General features: G+C 59.6%; 1 protein-coding gene across 3 annotated transcripts; it reads right to left on the reverse strand.

Moving 5' to 3' along the window:
* Positions 1 to 2,298: 2,298 nt before the first annotated feature.
* Positions 2,299 to 15,115, reverse strand: GTPBP3 (GTP binding protein 3, mitochondrial). Of its 3 annotated transcripts, none has more exons than XM_030540632.1 (9): positions 14,913 to 15,115; positions 13,755 to 13,993; positions 9,679 to 9,765; positions 9,037 to 9,239; positions 8,294 to 8,366; positions 7,127 to 7,270; positions 5,456 to 5,666; positions 4,009 to 4,299; positions 2,299 to 2,893 (listed from the first exon to the last, which is right to left on the reverse strand). In XM_030540632.1, the coding sequence occupies exons 1-9, from the start codon at positions 14,975 to 14,977 to the stop codon at positions 2,662 to 2,664; spliced, it is 1,545 nt and encodes a 514-aa protein (XP_030396492.1). In that variant the 5' UTR covers positions 14,978 to 15,115; the 3' UTR covers positions 2,299 to 2,661. The 3 variants fall into 3 exon arrangements, with proteins under 3 accessions (XP_030396492.1, XP_030396493.1, XP_030396494.1); XM_030540633.1 differs by having other exon boundaries at positions 5,456 to 5,621; positions 14,913 to 15,113; XM_030540634.1 differs by lacking the exon at positions 9,679 to 9,765.
* Between the last annotated feature and the right edge of the window lie 6,224 nt (positions 15,116 to 21,339).

Here is a 21,339-nt window from a genome sequence, read left to right on the forward strand (position 1 = left end):
CTTCCTCCTCACCTATGGCTCATGGAACCTGGGACCCATCCAGTGCTTCCTCGCCCGGGAGCTGCTGCGCCCCATGCTCAGGAGACAGCACAACCTGGGGGAAGCACCCAAGGGTGGGCCCTGGGAAACTCTGCTGTGGCCGCATGCACCAGGGCTGGAAAGGCCCCCCAGGAGCCACATTGCCCAATATTGACCCCACACCCTCAACTCCACTCCTGCCAACTGATTGGCACCCCCCAGGCTCAACTCCTGGGCCAGGCTCAACTCCTGGGCCAGGCTCAACCCCTGGACCTGACTCACAGCTACACCAAGGCCCTGCTTGGCCCCTCTGGCCACACAAGGGGGCCTTAAAGCTGGTGGAAACAGCCCCCTGACTCCTACCATGTGCACGCACCTCCCTGACCCCCATGGAGCTGGCATAAGGACTTTGCGTCCACCCTGTCCCCAGCCCCAAGGGGCAGAGCGGAGCCATGGAGGAGACACTGTGCTGTAGCTGTTCCCTGGAGTTATGGGGAGCAGAGTGTAAGTTAGAGCAGCCCCAAGGCTGCTGTGGCAGGCATCAGACAGGGCCCTGCCCTAGAATAGGGGGTGCACAAAGGTGGCTTAAAGCCAGCCAGACACCACCCCCCCACCCCCACCCCCACACTCTAGGAGGAGGAAATGGAGAATCAGGCCTCTGCAGTGGTTTCCCCCTGGGCCCTGGAGCTCTGCACTCTGCTGTGCAGGGGTAGCTCACCCCAGGGCTCATTCCATTGCCTGTCCCCAGGGCTGCCCTGGATGGGCCTGCAGGGGACTTGGCTCCTGGATTCTGGTTCCCCCGCCCCGCTGGCAGAGCAGGGGGAGAGCGCTTTACTTGGAGGAGCATCAGGAAATCCTCTATAAATAACCCAGCCAAACAAGGGCTTCCTCAGCAGGAGGCCGAGAACCCCAGCGGTAACGAGCCCCAGGGGAGAGCGTGGGGCCAGTGAGGCAGAGGGGCCAAAGGCCACGCACTGGAAACAGAGCCAGGCTGCCAAGGGGGGCAGGGGAGGGGCGGCCCAGCCCCTGGAAAGGGCATGCAGGGCGCAGGCTGCAGCAGAGAGTGGGGGGAAGGAGGGCGACATGGCCCCGGCTTTCTGACGGAGGCAGAGAAGCTGCCCTGGGACGTGACGTTCAGGCTGATTTTACCCTTCTAGCTGCTCGAGGGCCTTGTTTACTCTCCTCCCCTGGAAGCAGAGCTGCTCTGAGCACCATGTTTTTCCACGGCTGGCCCAGGGGACCCCCAGCTCCGAAGACACCCACCCCCAAAAGACAGGCAGGGAAAAGCCACCCCACATGGGCTCCCTCACCCCCTTGGCACCCTCCACACTCAGGGGCACCCCCAAATATAACCCTCCTGAGGCAAGGGGTGCTGCCCCCCACTCCTGGGCAGGGTAGAGGCTGCTTTTGCCAGCCTTGCCTGGAGAGAAATGGCCTGACCTTGCTCTGCGGCACCCCCAGCTGGTTAGTCTAGGAACAGCACTGGCAGCCTCCTCCCGCTCAGCCTGGGCCATGAGATCAGGGGAGAAACGTGTCTCCACTGCGGGAGCAGAACCTGCCTGGCCCAAGAACCATCTCCTGGCAAAACCACTGTGCCAAGCATCCAGCTGCTCCTAGCTTCTGAGGCTTGTGACCCGAGCAGACGGCTCGAGGGGCCGGACACCTGGGTTCCATTCTTGGCTCTGCCCCCAACACATGGACAAGCCCCAGCAGCTCCTGCACCGCAAGGCGCTACCCACCCCTAACTCCGACAGCAGCGCTAGGCAAAATCCCTCCCAGCACGTCCTGACTGCTCCACCCCCACTCTGTAGCAGCCAGGCCCTGTACAGCTCCGAGCACACAGCAGACTGAACGGAGAGACTTTCTGCCCCCTGCCTCAGTTCCTCCCCCGCCCCATGAAGCGGGGCTCCTGGCGCTGGGAGGCTGAATTCATTCGTATGACCAAAGTGTTCTCAGATGCTGCACTGGTAAAGGATCATTCATCCTCCATGTTAAAAGGGAACACCCCACAACCCCAGCCAGCCTCACCCTTCTCCAGCTGTACAGAGCACAGCCCAGTCCCCCCCCCTCCTCTTACAGGGCCAGCTGTACACACAGCTTCCTCTAGCCCAGGTGTTCCTCCACCCCTGGAAAGAAGGAAAATAGTCCCTTCTCCCCCTCCGGCTGGGCAATCTCCCCTTGCCTCCCCACGGCCCACTGGTCATCAGGCAATGGAAGGTTGGGCATCTCCATGGGCCTCATGCTGGCAGGAGGAAAGAACAGAACAGATGACAGGGCAGGGAAAGGGACATGGGGGGTTTAATAAACACAGTGGGGGGCAAATAGCCCTGAGAGTTGGGTGCAGGTGCAGGAGGGGGCTGTCCTCTGCCTTCTGTGCCCCCAGCACACCCAGCTCTGCTGCTGCCCCTCAGCCCCGACCCACAGCCCCTAGGATCCCCCCCCCACAGACCTCTGTCATTGTCCCTCAGCTCCTCCAGCCCTGAGGACAACTGCTGCGGGAGCTAAGCTGAGACTGGCACACTCATCGCTGCCGAAGTGGATCGCAGACCTAGCTCCTCCCATGCCCGGCTTCTCGCTCTTCCCACAACGCCGCACGGGTGCCTCGGCCCCTGGCCCGAACAACACCCCATCCCCGCCGGCCCCTCACTTCCCGACACAGAAGTCCCTGAAGACGATATCCAGGATCTCCTCGGCACTGACTCGGCCCGTGATTTTCCCCAGGTGCCTGCGGGCCAGCCGCAGCTCCTCGGCTGCCAGCACCAGATCCAGGGACTTGTAGCCATGGTACCGGCCCAGCGAGCCCAGGCAGCTGGTGAGGTGGAGGCGGTGCCGTGCCTGCGTGAGGCTCGGGGAGCCGGCCAGAGGGTCGCCGCACCTGGCAGACGAAAGGAGGGGTCACGCCTGTAGCCCAGCTCACTTAGGAGACCAAATAGAAGCTTCGGGCAGGTGGTGGCACTGCTGCCCTTTGTATCGCTATGTGTCATAAACCCTGTACCGCTCGCAGTTGATGGCGATTCTCCTCTAGTTCCTAATCCCACTGCCACCAGAGTGGAGCCCTAGGGTGTCACCAACCTCAGACACTATGTGCATGGGGCTTGTCTTCCTTTGCTATTGATTGGCAGCAAGGAAACTCCCCGTACAGGAGCCGCTCCCATCTTCCAACCACACAGCAAGCAAGCTCAGTTTGAACGAGCCAAGGTGCCTTAGCAGCTCCATTTCCAACCCCCCCAAAGCCACCCCCTCCTACCGAGCCGGGACAAGGACGCAGGGCAGGGCTGAGGCCCAGCTTCACCTGCGGGAACCGCTAGAAATCAGAGGCCTCTCAAAGCTCTTGCTAGTTCTAGCTGTTCTGAGTGTGTTCCACACCTCCAAGCTGCTAAGCTGTTCCGTGATCGGAAGGAGGCTGTGCTGTCTAGTGGACGGAGCACTGGGCTGGGGCTCAGAGAGCTGGGCTCTATTCCCAGTTCTCCCACTGCCTGCTGAGTGACAATGCGTATGTCACATCACGCTGTGCCTCAGTTTCCCCACCCAGCCTCTCTCCATTCAGGCTGGGAGCGCTGTAGGGCAGTGCTCCTCTCAGTGCAGTGCCTGACACAGCAGGGCCCTGAGCTCACCTGTGCCTTCCAGATGCCACTGGGATACTGATAACAGCCAGCCACAGTGCGTTCGGCCAAGCCCCCCGCAGGGAACGAGGCCCCGCTGGGCTGGGAGCTGCGTGGACACCGCTGGGATGGTGCTTAGAGCCAAGCCAGCAGCTGAGTTAACACCCCAGAGAGTGTGCAGCATCAATTTCCAAAGTCAACAGATCCCCCTAGCCCTATTCTCCACCCCAGACAGCACCCCCTGCTGCCAGAGGGCATCGCTGCATCCTCTGTCACAGCACAGCCACCCGGGGCCCAGCCCATGAGACGCCTCCTCACCCCCGCCTCCAAGACCTGGCCTAGTCCCTGCCCCCCTCCCCTCGCTCGACTGTGAGCCCCGGGAACTCACATCTGCTCCAGCTGTGTCCCCAGCAGGCTCAGGAGGCTGTCCACGCCCTCTCCAGTCTTGCAGGAGAGCAGGCAGGCAGGGGGCAGCGCCCCCTCCCCGCAGGCTCCCAGCAGGGCCCCTCCGCGCCCCTCCTCCAGCAGGTCAGCCTTGTTCAGGACCAGGACGCAGGGCGCCTGTCGGGCTGGGACTCCGGGGGGCAGGATGGCTCGCAAGGCCTCGGCAAGGCACCCAGGCTCTGGGGCAACGTCCACCGCGGCCAGCACGGCCAGCACCACATCTGCTCGCTGCAGCCTGGGGGGCGGGGGGTGTGTGGGGGAAGGTTCATTGCACTGGTCACAGAGAGACATACAACCCCATGCACACCCTGGGAGTGCTGCCCACTGAAGAGGGGGCACTTGCTCCCAATGGACGGCAAACACAGGGTTAATGGTACCAAGAGGACACTGAGTGGAACACCCCCCTGCCCCGTCGCTGTGCCTCCCCCCCACACCCAGAAAGGGACATGACCTTCCTCCCCCCCCATCATAGCCCCCGTGAGCGGGTCTCAGAATCTGCCCCACAGTCAGCGCCTCACCCACTACCCCCCGGGAGCCCGAACGGACGCGACAGACAGAGGCCCAGGCCGCAGGACCTTTGCCAGGCCACACTCAGGATGTCCCAGGAGGGGCCAGGATGGGCCTGGCTCACGGGAAGGATCCAGCAGTTTGTTTAGCGCCTGCCTGACACCCCGCAGGCCACAGTCAGAGATGGGCGGCCCCATGCAGCCGGCCCCCAGGGACCCACTGGCCCGGGAGAGCCAGCAGGCAGGGGCTTCCCCAGGGGAGGGGTTGTTTGGCAGGCCGGCTGCCCGGCAGCTGCTGGGAGAGGCGCCTGCGTCTGGGCTGCAGGTCACTGACATGTCAGCTCAGCAGAGCAACACGGACCTTACAGCTAACGGGGGCCCCTCAGTCCCAACCCACAGCCCCCTGCTATGCAAGCCCTGCCGGCACCCCTCAATCCCAACCCCCAACCCAGATATCCCAGCCCTGCTTGTGCCCCTCAATCCCGACCCCCAGGCCCCTGCTCTCCCAGCCTTGCTGGCGCCCCTCAGTCCTGACCCCCAGACCCCGGATATCCCAGCCCTGCTGGTGCCCCTCACTCCCGACCCACAACCCCGATATCCCAGCCCTGCCGGCGCCCCTCAATCCCAACCTGCAGCCCCCTGCTCTCCCAGCCCTGCTGGCACCCCTCAGTCCCGACCCACAGGCCCCTGCTCTTCCAGCCCTGCCAGCGCCCCTCAGTCCCAACCCACAGGCCCCTGCTCTTCCAGCCCTGCCAGCGCCCCTCAGTCCCAACCCACAGGCCCCTGCTATTCCTATTTCTCAGAACAAAGCTGCTGCAAGGCACACGACAGGCCACGGGGAAAGGCCACCGGTCACCTTTCCACCCCCCCAGCCTCCTGCCTCACCTCTCCCGAGCTCGGCTCACACCCTCCCGCTCAATGGCGTCCTGGGTCTCCCGCAGCCCAGCCGTGTCACTCAGCACCACGGGGTAGCCGCCGATGTTCAGAGCCGACTCCACCACGTCCCGCGTCGTCCCCGCCACAGGGGACACGATGGCCGCAGGCCTCTGGCCTAGACAGAGGGAACGAGGGGCTAGGGGGGAGTTCAGGGACCATGCTGGAAAAAATCGGTGGGGAGGCCTGTTGCTAGGAGTGAGACTGGAAGGAGAAGCCCTCAGCACAGGGGTGCCGCCCCCCAGACACACCTTCCCTGGCCCCGACATCCAGCAAGACCTGGGCCCCCACCTCTCCCAGGGGCTCCTCTGGGGAGACCACTCTGGGCAGCTGCTCTGTGAAGATCCCCACCCTGCACACCCCAAGCCTGGGCTGAGCCTCCTGACCCCCCAGACAGGGCACCCTCTGTACGGCCACCTCCCCGCAGGGAACATCCTGCGGTCGTCAGGGCCTGTCACTGGCGAGGGGAGCTGCAGAGATGTGGGGAGGCCAGACCCAGCAGCTCCCTCCCAGTCCAGCCCATACAGAGGGAGCACCCCCACCCCCGACACCAGTACGAGGCCGCTGCTCCTTCACGCTGTAGCGGGGGGGCTGGCGGCCGCGTCACCCCCATGCACCTGCTGGGGCCCTGATGTGCCACCAACGCCAACCCATTCGTCGGGGCCCAGCAGCCCCCGGTTACGCAAAGATAACGAGCAAGAGACTCGGCGCACTCGTGCTGCCATCTAGTGGGCACTGGGGGGGGCTTTCCAGCGAGTTTCCTAACCCCGGGGAAATCGAGACGGTTTCTCATTAGCAACCACAAGCAACTCACAAGCCCAAATAAGCAGGTGGAGTCCCCACCCTGGGGGCTCATGGCCTGATCCAGAGCCTCACCCCCACCCCATCCCACCGCAGCCACTGATCCATCCCACATGCTACCAGCATAGGCCCCGAGCCTGGGATGCCTTGGGCCCAGTTCTAGCAGCGCCAGGCACCCGCAGTGCAGGCTCCAGTCAGCAGGAGCTGCAGGTGTCAGCACCTCCAAGAACCAGCCCCAGGCGTCTCCAGTTGTGCCGCATCCTCCCCCCAAGCAAACCCGAACCCCGGGGCAGCCAAAAATCAGTGGCAGGTTTTGAGGACTTTGGCCCCGGGACCAAATTCTGCAGAGGGGTGGGGGAGGCAGCAGGATCAGGCCCCACGGCTTTGGTGTCTGGGGTGCAGAGGAAGGAGGCACCATGGTAGCCCCCCAGCCAGGGCATGTTTTGCGTTGCACTCTGTGCCTGATCCACAGAGCGTGGCAGTCTGTCCCAGCCCCCTGTAGAGATCCGGTGGCTTTCGGCTCTGGAAGCCCCAGTCCCATCCCTGGCATCAGCCACGACACTATAATAAAGACACTGGTGCTGGGGCAACTGGAATCCCGGGCACAGATGCTGGCAAAGAGAAGCCAGGGCTGAATGGAGAGTGAACTCCCTCTCGCAGGGCCAGTACCTGATCGGTGAATTAAGGGCCCTTGTTCTGGGCTATCTAGCCAGCGCCTAGCCCCACACGGGACTGAACCATCCTCTGGGGTGGGCGAGGCACCGGGCGATTGGGGACACTAAGAGCTGCGGATGGAGGCTCTCCCCCACCCCCCCGACTCACACAGGAGGTTGAGCAGGCTGCTCTTGCCAGCGTTGGTGGGGCCAGCAATCACCACGTGAACTCCCCCGCGCAGCCACTCTCCGCGCCGCCCGTCCTGCAGGTGTCCCCTCACCTCCTCCTCCAGCGTCTGCACAGCAGCATCCACTGAGACCAGGGCAGCACCCGGAGAGCGGGGACGAGGGTAGAAACAAAAAAGCAAAGTGAAATGAAATGAAAACGCAGCACAGATGAAGGGACCCCAGCAACTCACTGAGGCCCCAATCCAGCAGCCAGGCCTGCACAGGGGACGGTTCCATGGACAGGCTGTTACCATTTCACGCATTACGGTATCACCTAAAGAGAGACGCCGCCTGAAAGCAGGGCCCCAATGTGCTGGGCGGACCTCGCCACAGCGCAGGGCCCTTTCCTGCAGACACAATCTCTGCCCCACAAAGCGCTCAGTCTGGAGGGGCAAAGGGAGGACCGTCACCCCCCGTCACAGCCCAAATGGAAACGGAGACCTGGAGAGATTAAGTGACTTGCCCCAGGTCACACAGGGAGTCTGTGGCAGAGCTAGGACTTGTACCGGACCAGTCCTAATCCTGTGCCACAACCAGATCAGCAGCTCAATCAACCACCAGCTCAAGGGCTCAGGATTTAGATTTTGGTATGAAATTAAGGGGAGTTCACCAAACTAAACAGCCACTGATGGCATTTTTCAAGAGTTCCAGTTAAAACAGGCTCCCCCTTGCTGCCAGGGAAACTCAGGCACTGCTGCTGGGTGGTGCCCTGTGAAATTGACCTGGGACAAGATGAAACTGACCCCTGGCCAGCAGAAGGGTTGGGCAGCCCTTAGCCCCTGTGCCCACGTGGGCATGACTGGATCCGTGGCTCAGGCTGTGTCAAACGAACGAACCAGACAGCAGCAGAGGAAATTCAGATTTCCCAAAAGCCTTTGCAATGCAACGCTCCAGGGCATCACGGACAGAGATCTGTAGGGTCCTAGAAGTCACAGCCCCAGGTCACTGCTCTCCAGAGCCCTGTGTCGTCACTCACACCAGCCCAACCTGAGCAAGGAACGCTGCCATGGCAGCATCTCGCCCCTGCTTCGCCCTGGCACAGGGGACAGTGTGAGGGACAAGGCACAGGCGGACACTGCCCCTTTAAAGGCAGGCCAGCACCACTCACCTCGAGACAGCACGCCCTCCTCTAGATTGTCGTCTTCGCTGAAGTCAATAAAGGCTTCTACATGGGCCAGAGCCTAAGGGGTGGAAAGGGGGATGGCACGTCGCGAATTACAGCCCTTCTCCGGCTCCCTTGGGTGTCTCTCCTCCTGGGATGCAGGGGTCTCTTACACCAGGCCAGCTACTTCAGTGACCCTGTGCTAGCCCCTAATACCTCGCCCTTACCTAGCGCTTCCCTCCTGGGAGCTCAAAGCAGGGTCAGCACTGGAGCTGGGGACACAGAGTCCCACAGAGAGGATGCCACTTGCCCAAAGCCACCGACGGAGTCAGTGTCAGAGCAGGGAGCAGAACCCAGGAGTCCGGACTCCCAGCTTTTCACATCACCCCTTGCATTGCGGAGTTCTGTCCTCCCAGAACCTGCCCCGGGCTGGCACAGGGCGGGTACGGGCTGATTCTAACCTTGTCTGGGGATGGAGTCAGGTGCTGCCAAACGCAGCTCTTGGGAACAGGGGTAATACCACTTGGTGCAAGAATATTTAATCCCTCTGTGCCCATGGAGCTCAAAGGAGGGCTGGCCCCAGAACCCCCATTACAGATGGGAAACCAAGGCCCGGAGGGATGGAGTGACTTAGGCAAAGTCACGCGGACTCAGGGACAAAGCCAGGAGTCCCCTCTTCCAGGCCACGCCCCTTGCCACACTGCCCCCCTCTCCCCACAGTCAGGCCTTGGGGGAGAGGGGGCCCTTGCCTTGGTGAGCTCCTCACTCCAGCGCTGGTACAGCTGCCCCAACTCCCCCTCCATCTGCCGCAGCGCCTGCCTCCTCTGGGCCTCCGTCTCAGCATGGATCAGGTCCCCCAGCCCCTCCACCTCAGTCAGGCCCAGCTTGCCGTTCTGGAACGCTCGCTTGGTGAACTCGCCAGGGTCGGCCGGGCGCAGGCCGGGCAGGCGCCCTAGAAAAACCACAAGCAGCAAACCTGAGCGGGAGCCCCCGGGGCATTGCTCCTCACGTGGCCAGGCGGGGCTAGGCAAGCTGCCCCAGTTCCAGGAGACGCGAGCTCCCCAGCAGGAGAATCAGTGCCTGCTGGGGCCGTATTCTGGGACCACGCAGGACCCCTGCCCAGTCCCCGCTGTCAGCCACAGGCTCCAGGCTGCTCTACCTTATACTCGGGGCACTGAGATACACAGGACAGCCGCAGCACACTCTGACCATGCCCCCGACGCCTGCGGGAGGGCCCCAACGCCAGCTCAACCCAGCCAGGGAGCTGACCCACTGCACCGCAGGGATTGCCAGGGGCCGTCTCTCCCTCTCCAAGGCCCAGAGCGCAGCAGGGACACAGCGACCGAGAATCCGGCTCGCTGAGTTTCAGAGGGATGGAGAGAGACACTTACCCAAGGCCTGGAGCACGCCGCCCACCACTGCTGGCCCCCCATGAATGTGCAGCTCGGAGCAGTCCTCCCCGGTGAAACTGTGGGGCCCTGCAAAGCACAGAGTCCATTAGAGGCTGCGCCAACAGGGATAGGATATTAGGAAACACTGTTTCACTGGGAGGGTGGTGAAGCGCTGGAATGGGTTCCCTAGGGAGGTGGTGGAATCTCCTTCCTTAGAGGTTTTTAAGGCCCAGCTTGACAATGCCCTGGCTGGGATGGTTTAGTTGGGGGTTGGACCCTATGACCTCCTGGGGTCTCTTCCAACTCGTGATTCTATGACACGTGGCCCTCGGGGGTGGGGGAAGGGAGCCACCCAACCAGGGCGGGCACAGGATGAACCATTAAAGCAGCTCTTTCTGTGTCCGCGCTGGTGCCGTCAGGACGGGACTGTGATGAACTAGGAATGTTCTTAATGTTTTCTCTGAATACTGTGTTGGTGCCTCAGTGTCCCCATGGCAGTTCTTAAGTACTTGGCAGAGCCAAGGGCCAGTGCACCTAAATGCCTGGCACTCTGTCTCCTAGCAACTGATGGCCTGGGCCCCTCCCCTGCAAAGATGCCAGCTGAAGGTGTTGGAGACAAAGGGATCAGGTGACCTCCTGGCCCGGGAAAGGGGCTGAGCAGAGAGGAAGGGCTGGAAGGGGTTGTTAGTCTGGAGCTGGCTGAGGGCAGATGTGGGGGTCTGGTTCACTCACCCCCAGAATGGACCCGGCTGAGGGGTCCGGTTCGCTGTACCTACAAGCTCTGTTTTAGACCCTGTTCCTGTCATCGAATAAACCTCTGTGTTACTGGCTGGCTGAGAGTCACGTCTGACTGCAAAGTGGGGGTGCAGGACCCTGTGGCTTCCCCAGGACCCTGCCTGGGGTGGGCTCGCTGTGGGAAGTGCACGGAGGGGCAGAGGATGCTGAATGCTCCAAGGAGAGACCCAGAAGGTGAAGCCGTGTGAGCTTCTTGCCCTGAACAAGTCTGCTCCAAGGGAGAGCAGGCTCCCCGAAGTCCTGCCTGGCTTGGTGGGGAGCAGTTCCAGAGCATCGCCCGGGGACTCCGTGACAGGGACACAGGCCCAGCAGTTGGAATGAGGACGATGGGCTCACGTGCTACCGGGAAGGGACACAGCTGAGACTAAGGACAGCAGAGAAGGAATCAAAAGCTCCATCTGTAGAAAAGAACCAGACAGTGACTAAGGATGGAGGGGGAAGGGGCCTCTCCTGAAAGGTGCCTTCAAATGGAGCTTCATCTACAAATCACTTCCCCCAGGCGGCCGCCTCTGGCTGGAGCACGGCAGCTTGTTTGATCGCGCCCAGTGACTGTTTGCAAGAGGTCAGCAAGGAGCAAAGACGATTCCTCTGGCCGGGGGTGCAGAACGGAGTTAACGGCTCTGCTCTTGCAAAACGCGCCGGGGTATCCCAAGTGCTTCGGGTCTGAGCTTGAGGGGCCAGAGAGCCAAGGGCCTCCTAGTGCCATGCAGGGACCCTGGGGTCTGTACTGGCAAAGGGTAGCGCCCCCTAGTGAGCCCCCCACCCCGTTCCCTGGCCCCACCCCGTGGCAAGCAACCAGCCCAGCCCTGCCTGGCTTCCCAGCACAGAGATTATCCCAGCCCCCAGAAATCCAGTCGCATGTGTCTCACAGCTCAGCAGCGTGGCACTGTCCCCTTCTGGAGGATGGTCCGGCACCGCCGTCTATGAGCTAAAGGTGCCCGAGTTCGTTAGCTCAGACAATAGACACTGGGGCTTGTTTAGCTCCAGAAGTCCTGGGTTCAGTTCCTGCAGCTGCTGCCTCAGCAAGGAGCACGTGGCATCACCTGAGAGGGCGGCCACTGAACGGGGACCCACGGCCGACCCCACACAGGAGATTGATTTGTTGGTAATTATGGTATCGGTGGCAGCCGTCTCCAGCCCCTCTGGTTGCCAAGGAGGTCAAGCCCTGCACGGACTTCCCTCGGACTCAGATGCAGGAAAGAAAGGCTCCCTGCAGCTGGGAACATCTCAGCCCTTCAGCGCTTGATGAAGAACCGCTCACGCCCGCTGGGAAATCCTCAGACAACATCCTCTTTGGAATTCTGCCTGGACGCCGTGTGCTTTCTGGGAGGTTCCACTCTATACCCCCCAGAGGCCACCTGCACCAGGTGTTTACTCCTCACCAAGCTGCGATATCACCGCCGCTCGCTGGCAGCCTCGTGGGACTGGGTGGGGAAAAGATGAGGGAGCAAAGATCCTGTTTTCACACCAAAGTGACTCAATAACAGGAAAAGGGTGGGAGGGGGGAGTGGGTATAGAGAATAGGCTGGAGCATACAGTCCTGTTTGTAAACGCCGTAAGAAACTTTGGAGTGCTGTGGAAGCACCAAAGATACAGCTGGGATCTTCCTGCTCCACAAGCTCTTGAGCTAAAGGAAAACTCCCCATTAGCTGTTCTCGGTATAGGGCTTATGATGCACAGAGCTAAGCAGTTCCCATCCCATTGTGCACACACACAAGGCAAGAGGCCACCAGAGTTGAGAGGTTGCAGATTTATCAGAAAAACAGAAAACCCATCTCACCTGCCCCATCCCACGTGCAAACAAAGGGCACGTGGCTGCAGGGAGAACTGACCCTCCCAGGCCCGGCCTGGCACTGGTGCAGGACAGGAGGGGTGGGGGACAATGTCCGCTCTGGTATCTAGTGTCTGCACAATGCCAGGCAGAACGGCAGATGTTACCCCACTGCCAGGTGCTACCAGCCTCCATTTCGGACCCAATCCTGGAATCTCTCTGCTTGCAGAACCCCAGACAAGGTCAGTGCAAGATCCGCTGGGAGGGTGTCACGGAGTCCCTGGACGATGCTCTGGAACTGCTCCCCACAAAGCCAGTCAGGACTTTGGGGAGCCTCTTCTCTCTTGGAGCAGACTTGTTCAGCGCAAGAAGCTCACACGGCTTCACCTCCTGGGTCTCTCCTTGGAGCATTCAGCATCCTCTGCCCCTTCGTGCGCTTCCCACAGCGAGCCCGCTCCAGTGGGGTCCTGGGGAAGCCACCAGGTCCTGCCCCCCACTTTGCAGTCAGATGAGACTCTCAGCCAGCCAGTAAAACAGAGGTTTACAGGAACAGGGTCTAAAACAGAGTTTGTAGATAGAGTGAACCGGACCCCTCGGCCGGGTCCATTCTGGCGGGCAGTGAGCCAGACCCCCATGTCTGCACTTCACTCCTCGTCCCCAGCCAGCTGCAGACTAACAACCCATTCTAGCCCGTCCTCCTCTGCTCAGCCCCTTTCCCCCGGCCAGGAGGTCACCTGATCTCTTTGTCTCCAACACCTTCAGCTGGTACCTTCCAGGGGAGGGGCCCAGGCCATCAGTTGCCAGGAGACAGAGTGCCAGGCACTTAGGTGCACTGGCCCTTTGTTCTGTAGCAACCACACATCCTTATCCCACCACCTAGATACTTAAGAACTGCACAGGGGACACTGAGGCACCAACACAGTATTCAGATAAAACATTAAGAACATTCCCAGTTTGTCACAGAGGGTCAAGCCCAGGATGTCACATGACAGGAGCTCACCCTTGGAGGAGTGACCAGGAGAGGAGGGACAGTTCTTTAATGACCAGGAGAACACAACTGGGAATCCTACCTGGTAGTGGGGGGTGGGGAGAGGAGAGATGGGCTGTGAGTACACATGCAGGGCTGGGCTGGGCTGGGCTGGTACCTCGCTGCAGGTGTCCGAGCACTGTAGGGTTGTTGCTGAGAACTGCAGACAGGGGCGAGGGAGCAAAAACAGCCTGTCTAGAAGGGGCTGCAGAAGCAAACAACCTGCACAGGCAAAGCTGACCAGTGGCAGGGGTCCATTTCTGGGGCGCTCCCAGCAATGAGCAGTTTCCATCCAGCTATTGAGGGCAGTAAGAGCCAAAGCAAATGTTATGGTTTGCCGCCCAGAATCAATATCTCCCAGCATGCCACTAACTGCCAGTCACCCCCATGTGAATCCAAGGCGGCCTCTGCCCAAAAGGCCTCTGGGGTGCAGGGGCTGGGCACCGTGGCCCTACAGAGCCTGCTGCAGTCTCCAGCTCTAACCTGGGAACCAGATGACCAGGCCCCTGTCCAGAGTCTCTGCGGAGCTGGGGTCGTGGATCCTCCGCAAGGCGACGGCTCTAGGCCGGGGCAGCTCCTGCTGCCCCGTTAGACTTCGCAGGGCTGCTCCGCTGGCAGGGCCGCTGGTCCGGATCACTGCCACGCCACATTTCCCGTGGCCCGAAGACAAGGCAAAGATGGTGTCTCTCTTCCCCACAGGACAGTAGAGCCACTTGACAACCCTGAAAGTGACCAGAGACAAAGCCCAGGAGTGAGACTGCCCTGAACGACGGGCACAGGGGCAAGGGAGTCTCAGCACCCACAACTGATCAGTAACCCACGGCTGGATACAGCAGCAAAGAGCCACCCCTCGCCACGAGCAGCACCATGCCGTCAGCCAGGTGCATTGTGGGGGCATCTTGGCACCTCCCTCTGAAGCACCTGGTACCAACCGCTGCCACCAGACTCGATGCACCATGGCCAGACCCAGCGCCCTCATGCCAATGCTCCTCACCCTGCCCTGTCATGCAAGAGGCTGGGATCTTCGCTCTGGGCTCCAGGTCGGAGAGGAGCCTCATGCTGGACAACTACAGAGCAGCCTGGAGGGCCGGTTCCAGCCATCCCATCCAATCACCCTAGGCTGCAGCAAGAGCTCCTGCCAGGCTGGGGGAAACCGTCATGGATGCACAAACTGCCCCACCCGGGCAAGCAGATGCTCAGCCTCGAGCAAAGAGACTGTTGCTGCTCACTCAGCCAGAGGAAGCTGAGAAATGCCAGGGACTGCAAGCAGGCCCCTGTGCCCCTGTGTATCCAAACCCAGCCCCCCCAAATCACAGACTGCAGCCACCCAGGTATGGCAGTTACAGAGAGAATCCCCATCAGCTGTTTGCCACATGGGGCCTCTGCCACATTTGAGCCAGATCCCATCCTGTGGCTACTGATGGCCTGTAGTCCAGCGCCCCGTGAGCCACAGGCGCACCCCAGCCCGTAACCTTGCAGCGCTCCAGACTCCACGGCACGGCAGGGACCCCAGGAATGAAGCAGAGGCCACTGGCTCCAGGTCCTGCAGCCACGTGCAAGCCACGGCAAAGGCAGCCGATGCCATCGGCAGCTGCAGCTGCGCCCCAGGGGCTGACCCGGCCCAGAGACCCCCACACACACCTGACAGCAGCGCCAGACACAGGGCTGAGCCCTGCCAGCACCTTCCTCCACGTGCCAGGCCACATGGCCCCCCGGCAGGGCGCAGCAAGCTGGGGGGGGGACGTGAGCAAGCCCCCGCCCCCAGCAGCGCCCCCTCCATCAGCCCCAACACGCGAGGAGCAGCCGGCACCGCGCCCCGCGGCTCCTCCCCCGGGAAGCTGCAGCCCCTGCCCCAGGCCGGCCTCTGCCAGCACCAGCTGACGCGCCCCGCAACCTCAAAGTGTGGGCAAGAAGCCCCTCCCCTGCTGCACACGGATTGGTCAAAACCAAAAAAGGGGCGGAGCTACCTCCTTGTGCTGCTCAGCTGGCTAAGTGCAGCCTGGCGGGCGGGATGGTTGGGGAGCTGGCTGCCCCCAGCCCCTTCCCTTCCCTGCCCGCTTGCGAGGGCTGGGCCTGGGCAGGGCAGTGCCAGGATTTCACCCCTGGAATCTATGTTCATGGCGGTTCCTAGGAATCAAAGGAGTTTGGGGACCAAACTCCTGTCCCCATTGTAGCTCTGCAAACACCTCCACCCTGTGGAAAGCGTTTGTCAGAAGCTGTGAAATTAAACTCACAGAACAGCCAGGGCATCTGCCCAGCTTCCGTGTGGTATATGCAAAAAAACATGCTTCAAATAAAGAATTTCTACATCGGTCTGAATTCTGCCTAGACTTACAGCACGTGCTTAATTTTACACCCTGTGTGGAGTTCAATGGATTAATCGCTGTGTGTAAAGTTAAGCGTGTGCGTATGTTTTGGTGACACTGTCCTGCAGGATCTCAGGTCTGTGCTGTAGAGTGGGGGCTGGGCCGGGCAAACATCTGCATTTGCACCTGCTTGTGCCCCCTGCACGAGGGAATCCGAACTCTCCCATGCAGAAGGCCAGGAACCACCTCAGCAGCGAGGCGAAGGTGCTGTGTGGGAGCATTGGGTCATCCCTGCCTCTAAATAAAAATACTAGTTTCTGGTGTTGTTTTAAAAATGAACAGATCCTCTAACTGGAGAAAGAAAGAGATCTGCCTTTGATCTCATGTGTTTCGTGTTGGAGGGGGGAGACGAGATGAGAGTGAATTATTTATTGCAGTGAACTAATAGATCCAGGAAGCTTTCTTGATCATCATATACTGCAAAACAAGATGATCTCATCCATTCCTGGGGCAACCCCACCCTCCTTGACTCCATGTGACCCAGTGGCACTGCCCTAGGATGCAAACACAGCTGTCCCATCAGGAAAAAGGACATGAGACAGGGCAGGTTGGTGCATGGACTCTGGAGCCAGGTTCTGTGGAGGCCTCCTCTCCTCTCAAAGCTTTTTCTAGGCTTAAATAAAATATCAGATGCTACTTGGTCCAGAAATCATGTCCCATTGGCTCCCAGGGTCTGACATAAAGCTGCTCCCTAGCTAGGCCCCCTCCTCACCCCACAAACCATGTCTAATTTTCCCACCACTTTCGGCATCCCCCTATTGACCCAGCTTTTTCAGTCTTTTTTCCCCTTCTTCCTGGGATTAAGGGCAGGAGGTTTATTTAGCGCAAGTCACTGGGTGGAGACTAGAGTTTCTCATTAACCCCTTCCCTTCTGGCCTCCTCTGCTCCACTATCCCGCCTGCTGCCACATTGGCTGTTCCTGTGTGCCATTGAAACCGCAGTGGCCTTTAGGTGCCCCACCTGCTGCATGGGGCTGGCCAGGTGAGCATGGCTGGGCCAGCCCGGAGCTGGTCAATTGCAAGGTCAAACAGAGAGGACAACTCACTGTGTGTTGTGGTGCACCCAGTGCAAGAGATGAGGTGCCACTATCCAGCCTCACAAAAGAGGGAAAGGCCGAGAAACTCCTCACTGGGGCCCCGCCCCAAGCTGCATCTGGCATCTAGAGCCAGATGCTCTGACAGCACCCAGGCAGCTCTTGACCGAGAAGGAGGCTCCAGGATTATGTTACAGGGGCTCCCAGCCTGGCCACCCTGGGTCTCTCAAGTCAAGGGAGGAGCCCACTACCAGCCAGGGCTGCAAACACCTCAGGAGCTGGGAATCCAAGCGGATTTTCTCCACTGCTCACGTCCCCAAAGAGAATAAAGACGGTGGAGCTGGGGAAAAGTTGGGAGCTCCGCTAACGCTGGGCAAGGGAGAACAGAGCCCTGCAGCACAGGACAGAATCCAGCTCTCTCCCTGCAGGGACAACAGTAGTCAGAGCTGGTGTCTGAGGTCCAAGGAAGTAGCTGGGACTCCAAAGGTCTGGGGTGGGAAGACTGGTCCAGTGGGCACTAAACTGGGGCTCAGGAACCCAGAGTCATTTTGGGCAAGTTCTCTAGGGGCTGGTGTCAGCGTATGCTCCAGCTGTAGTGTAGACACAGACTATGTGCCAGAAGGGGTTTTTCCGTCACTGTAGGAACTCTACCTGCCCAAGGTCAACGCAGCTACATCTCACTGGCAGAAAACAGCGGGTGCAGCCAGTTTAGGTGCTCAGGGTCCCATGCAACTTAGAGAGCCCCGCAAGGCTCCAAGGTTTTATTAAGGCTGCAGATCTGTTATGGTGCAAAAAAAAGTCCTGGAGTGTGTGCTTTTCCTGTTTGCCTGTGACTTGTTTCTGCATTCGTGACTTGCCCCAGAGCTGGCTCCAGTGTCCCGCCACTTGGCCTAGCACCCTGCACTAGGCATTGCAACCTAGCACCTGGGGTCGCAGCACGGGTCAGGTTTGGTGCCAGACCTGAGTGGGACTGCAACTGCACACATCAGGCTGCAACTTCTGGAGCAAAGGGCCAAGCCCTGCCCTGCGGAACATAGAAGCCTCTGCTGGGGGGGGGTGAGAACAGGGTTGGCATGCTCTCGTCCTGCGCCCCACTCCCCCGGCCTCCCCTCCAAATGGTGACAGTTAGAGTGATGGTGCTGGGCAGGGAAGGATACTGCCGCAGGCAGTGCTGCTGGAGGAGGGGGCCCATCTATCTGTTCCTGGGCACTGCTATGGCTCTCAGGGGTGGGATTTTTTAGTACAGACCAGGCCTTTGTCCACCCTGCGCCTCCATCCCTCGGAGGTTCTGTGAGGACAGAGCCGTTCCGGATTGTGAAGTACCTGGAGAGGAAGCAGAGGAGACAGAGAAAGGGTAATTTAGACAGCGTTTTCTGCCCCTGCACAGCCAGGGCTGGGGATGTCCATGAGCTGGGATCTTCGGGGATTCCTCTGCTATTATTCAGAGCAGCCCCCATCAGCCCGGCTGTAAAGTGCTGACTCTTGGCTATCACACAAGCACCAATAAAATGGGGATCCACACCAGCCCAGTGCACCCTGTGCTCTCCGCTCACTGCTACACAACGCCCTGGCCGGCTGCGGGCTCTGGTGTCGCCTCTCAAAGGCTACTCCTTCACCTACTTGGAAAAGGAGGCCTCCCGCAGCGAGCTGCATGTGTGAACCATAGAATTTATCTCCAGGGTGGCTGGCAGGAGGTGGAGGAGCTGGACCAGCCAGGCTGGGGGCTGCCCCCCTCCAGCCCTAGGAGGTGGGAGCTGCGGGAACCCTTCGCCCAGCACAGAGAGGGAGCTCAAGGCAGCGCTGTGGAGCTAGGGGGTGGATCTAGTGGTTAGAACAGAAGACTGAAAGCCAGGAGGCCCGGGGTTCAATTTCTGCCTCTAGTTGTACCTGCAGGTGAGTGTTGTGCCTCAGTTTCCCCCCTTGCTATAAGGTCACTAATAGCATTTTCCTACCTCCCAAGGGATCTATTAAATTGCCCTTTGTCCCGTCAGTCCCCACCCAGAGAAGGCCCTGGCCCAGATGAGCATTGTAGATATACCCCCCGCCCAATCCTAACATCAAAAGAGAACCTTATCTGCTAATATAGCTTTTCTAAATAACATCACGCACACACATTGCAGTTCCCTGGAAACCTTCTCTGACACCAGTCCCTCCCATAACCGGTCTGAATAAGTCAGGAAGTTCTAGGAAAGGTTGGCCCCAGGGTTGGGGGAAAAGGAAGCCCAGGTCACAGCTTACAGGGGCATTTCCTAACACTGGATGCCCTGCTGGAGCCCTGATGGGGATAAGTACACATGCCTCATTGTAAAAGCGCAGGACTCCTGGGCTGCTGCGGGGGCGGTTCTGTCACTGCTTGGTTTGTGGCACGATTGTCAATGTTTGTTATGGCAGAAAGCAGAGAGATTTTGGTCTTTGATTAACACCTTCTTGTGCTGTCTAACCACGCCTGTCCACACTCAGCTGCCCGCACCCAGATTGGTCAAGAGCTGGGGATTGAGACAGATTAGACCAGGAGTAGGCAAGTAATGGCACATGTGCCAAAGACAGCACGCAAGCTGATTTTCAGGGCACTCACACTGCTGGGCTCCTGGCCACCGGTCCAGGGCGGCTCTGCATTTTAATTTAATTTAAATGAAGCTTCTTAAATATTTTAAAAACTTTATTTATTTTCCATACAACAATAGTTTAGTTCTATATTATAGACTTATAGAAAGAGACCTTCTAAAAAGTTAACATTTATTACTGGCACACAAAACCTTAAATCAGATTGAAAAAATGAAGACTCAGCACCCCACCTCTGAAAGGTTGCCGACCCCTGGATTAGACAGACTGGACTGAACTGGTGCCCTAGAAGGGAAAGACCCTATACCCATTCTCTGATCCCCCTGAGCCAGCCAGTCCCCCCAATTTGGGGTGGGATTAGAACTGGCACCCCCTACTGGTGAAAGACTCCATATCCCATTCCCATGCGCACACACTCGGGGTCAGCCCGGACCCCTGACTTGGGGCTGTACTCTCTAGAGAGGCAAAGGACCCCGTACCCCATTCCCAATGGCCCCATCTTTCAAAGACCCAACCCCACCTATATATATATAGGCGCATAAGGAAAAAAGAATCCCCTCGGTGGGGCCGTGCATCGTCTTGGACAGATCTGGCTCCAAAAGGACTGTGCTAGAATAGCTGCCAATGGTTCTGCTTAAAGCAGTGAGGAAATTGGGCAAGATTTGCATTTCATACCAGTTGCGACAGCCACATTCTCACATATCATGAAGCATGAACGCCCAGGCCTGTAACTGCATATCACAACCTGGCGCCTGCATTGGAAAGCACAACCATCTCCGCTGGCAAGTACAGCGTGGTGTAATATTTACCTATGTCCCGTGGCCAATGCACAGGGGGCTGCAGTAAAGCAAGAGATGGTAGTAAGGGTGTGAGATTTAGCCCTGTAGTTACTGATGGCTTCGAAAGGAGTTACACAGCATGTGCCCCCAGAATCTCCCCAAGGAGCTGTAGCAGGACAGAGAGGTGCTGAGACATGCTACACCAGGGGATCAGAGAAGATTTATAAATGGATCATTAAAGATTCTGTAGCCCAGGTCAGGTTACCTGCATGTATTTCCACACTAGCTCTGCTCTAGAAATAACAGCATGACCTCTAGGGCTGAAAGCAATATCGAGTCAAGCCAGGAATACCAAGCCGTAAAACTGGGAGGGGGGGAAAGGAAAGAGTATTGCCTGGTGGCTAGGGCAGGGGGACTGGGATTCAGGGCTTCTGGGTCCTGTCCCCAGATTTGGGAGGATAGTGGAGTCCAGGGACTAGAGAAGGGTGGGCTGGGAGCGAGGACTACTGGGGCCTTCTCTCTGCTCTGCCCCTGACTTTCTGCCTCTGACACTGGGCAAAAAAGGGGGATTATTATCTGATGCTTAGAGAGGGGGACTTGAGATCCGGACTCCCAGGTTCAACTTCCATCTCTGCCAGTGCTTTGCTGTGTGTGATACTGGGAAAGTCATTTTCCCATACCTTCCTCTTCACCCATCCATCCATCCATCCCCCCATACCTACAGCTCTGTTCATGCATCCCTCCACTCCCATATCCACCCCTCCCTCCATCTAACCCCATAACTACCCCTCCTTCCACCTACCCCATACCTCCCCTTCCAGCCACCTGAACCCATACCTACCCCTTCATCCATCCATCCCCCCATACCTATGGCTCTGTTCATCCATCCATCCTTCCCCATATCCACCCTCCCCCCATCTCCATCCCTCCCCCAGAGCTATCCCTCCCCGACCTACCCCATAGCTACACTCGCACCCCCATAGCTACCCCCACACCTCCCTCCATCCCTCCCCCAGAGCTACCCCTCCCCCACCTCCCTCCATCCCTCCTCCACCCCCACAGCTACCCCCCTCCCACCCCCACAGCTAGCCCTCCCCCACCTCCGCCCATCCTCCCCCTCCCGGGTTCCGGATTGCGCTGGGGCGGCGGAGGCCAACCAGACTATTCAGCCAGCCGCTCGCCGCGCCTCCTTTGTCCCCTCCCCGGCTCGGGGAGCCGCGGCCGGGCGCGCCAGGACAAGCGGGGAGCCGCAGCGGAGCCCCATGGCGCGGCCCCCCGCGCGCCCCCCGCCGCAGCCCCGCTGAGCCCTCGGGCCGCGCCTCGCCAGG

The sequence above is a fragment of the Gopherus evgoodei genome, chromosome 22 (assembly GCF_007399415.2).
Source record: "Gopherus evgoodei ecotype Sinaloan lineage chromosome 22, rGopEvg1_v1.p, whole genome shotgun sequence".
Lineage (NCBI taxonomy): Eukaryota > Metazoa > Chordata > Testudines > Testudinidae > Gopherus > Gopherus evgoodei.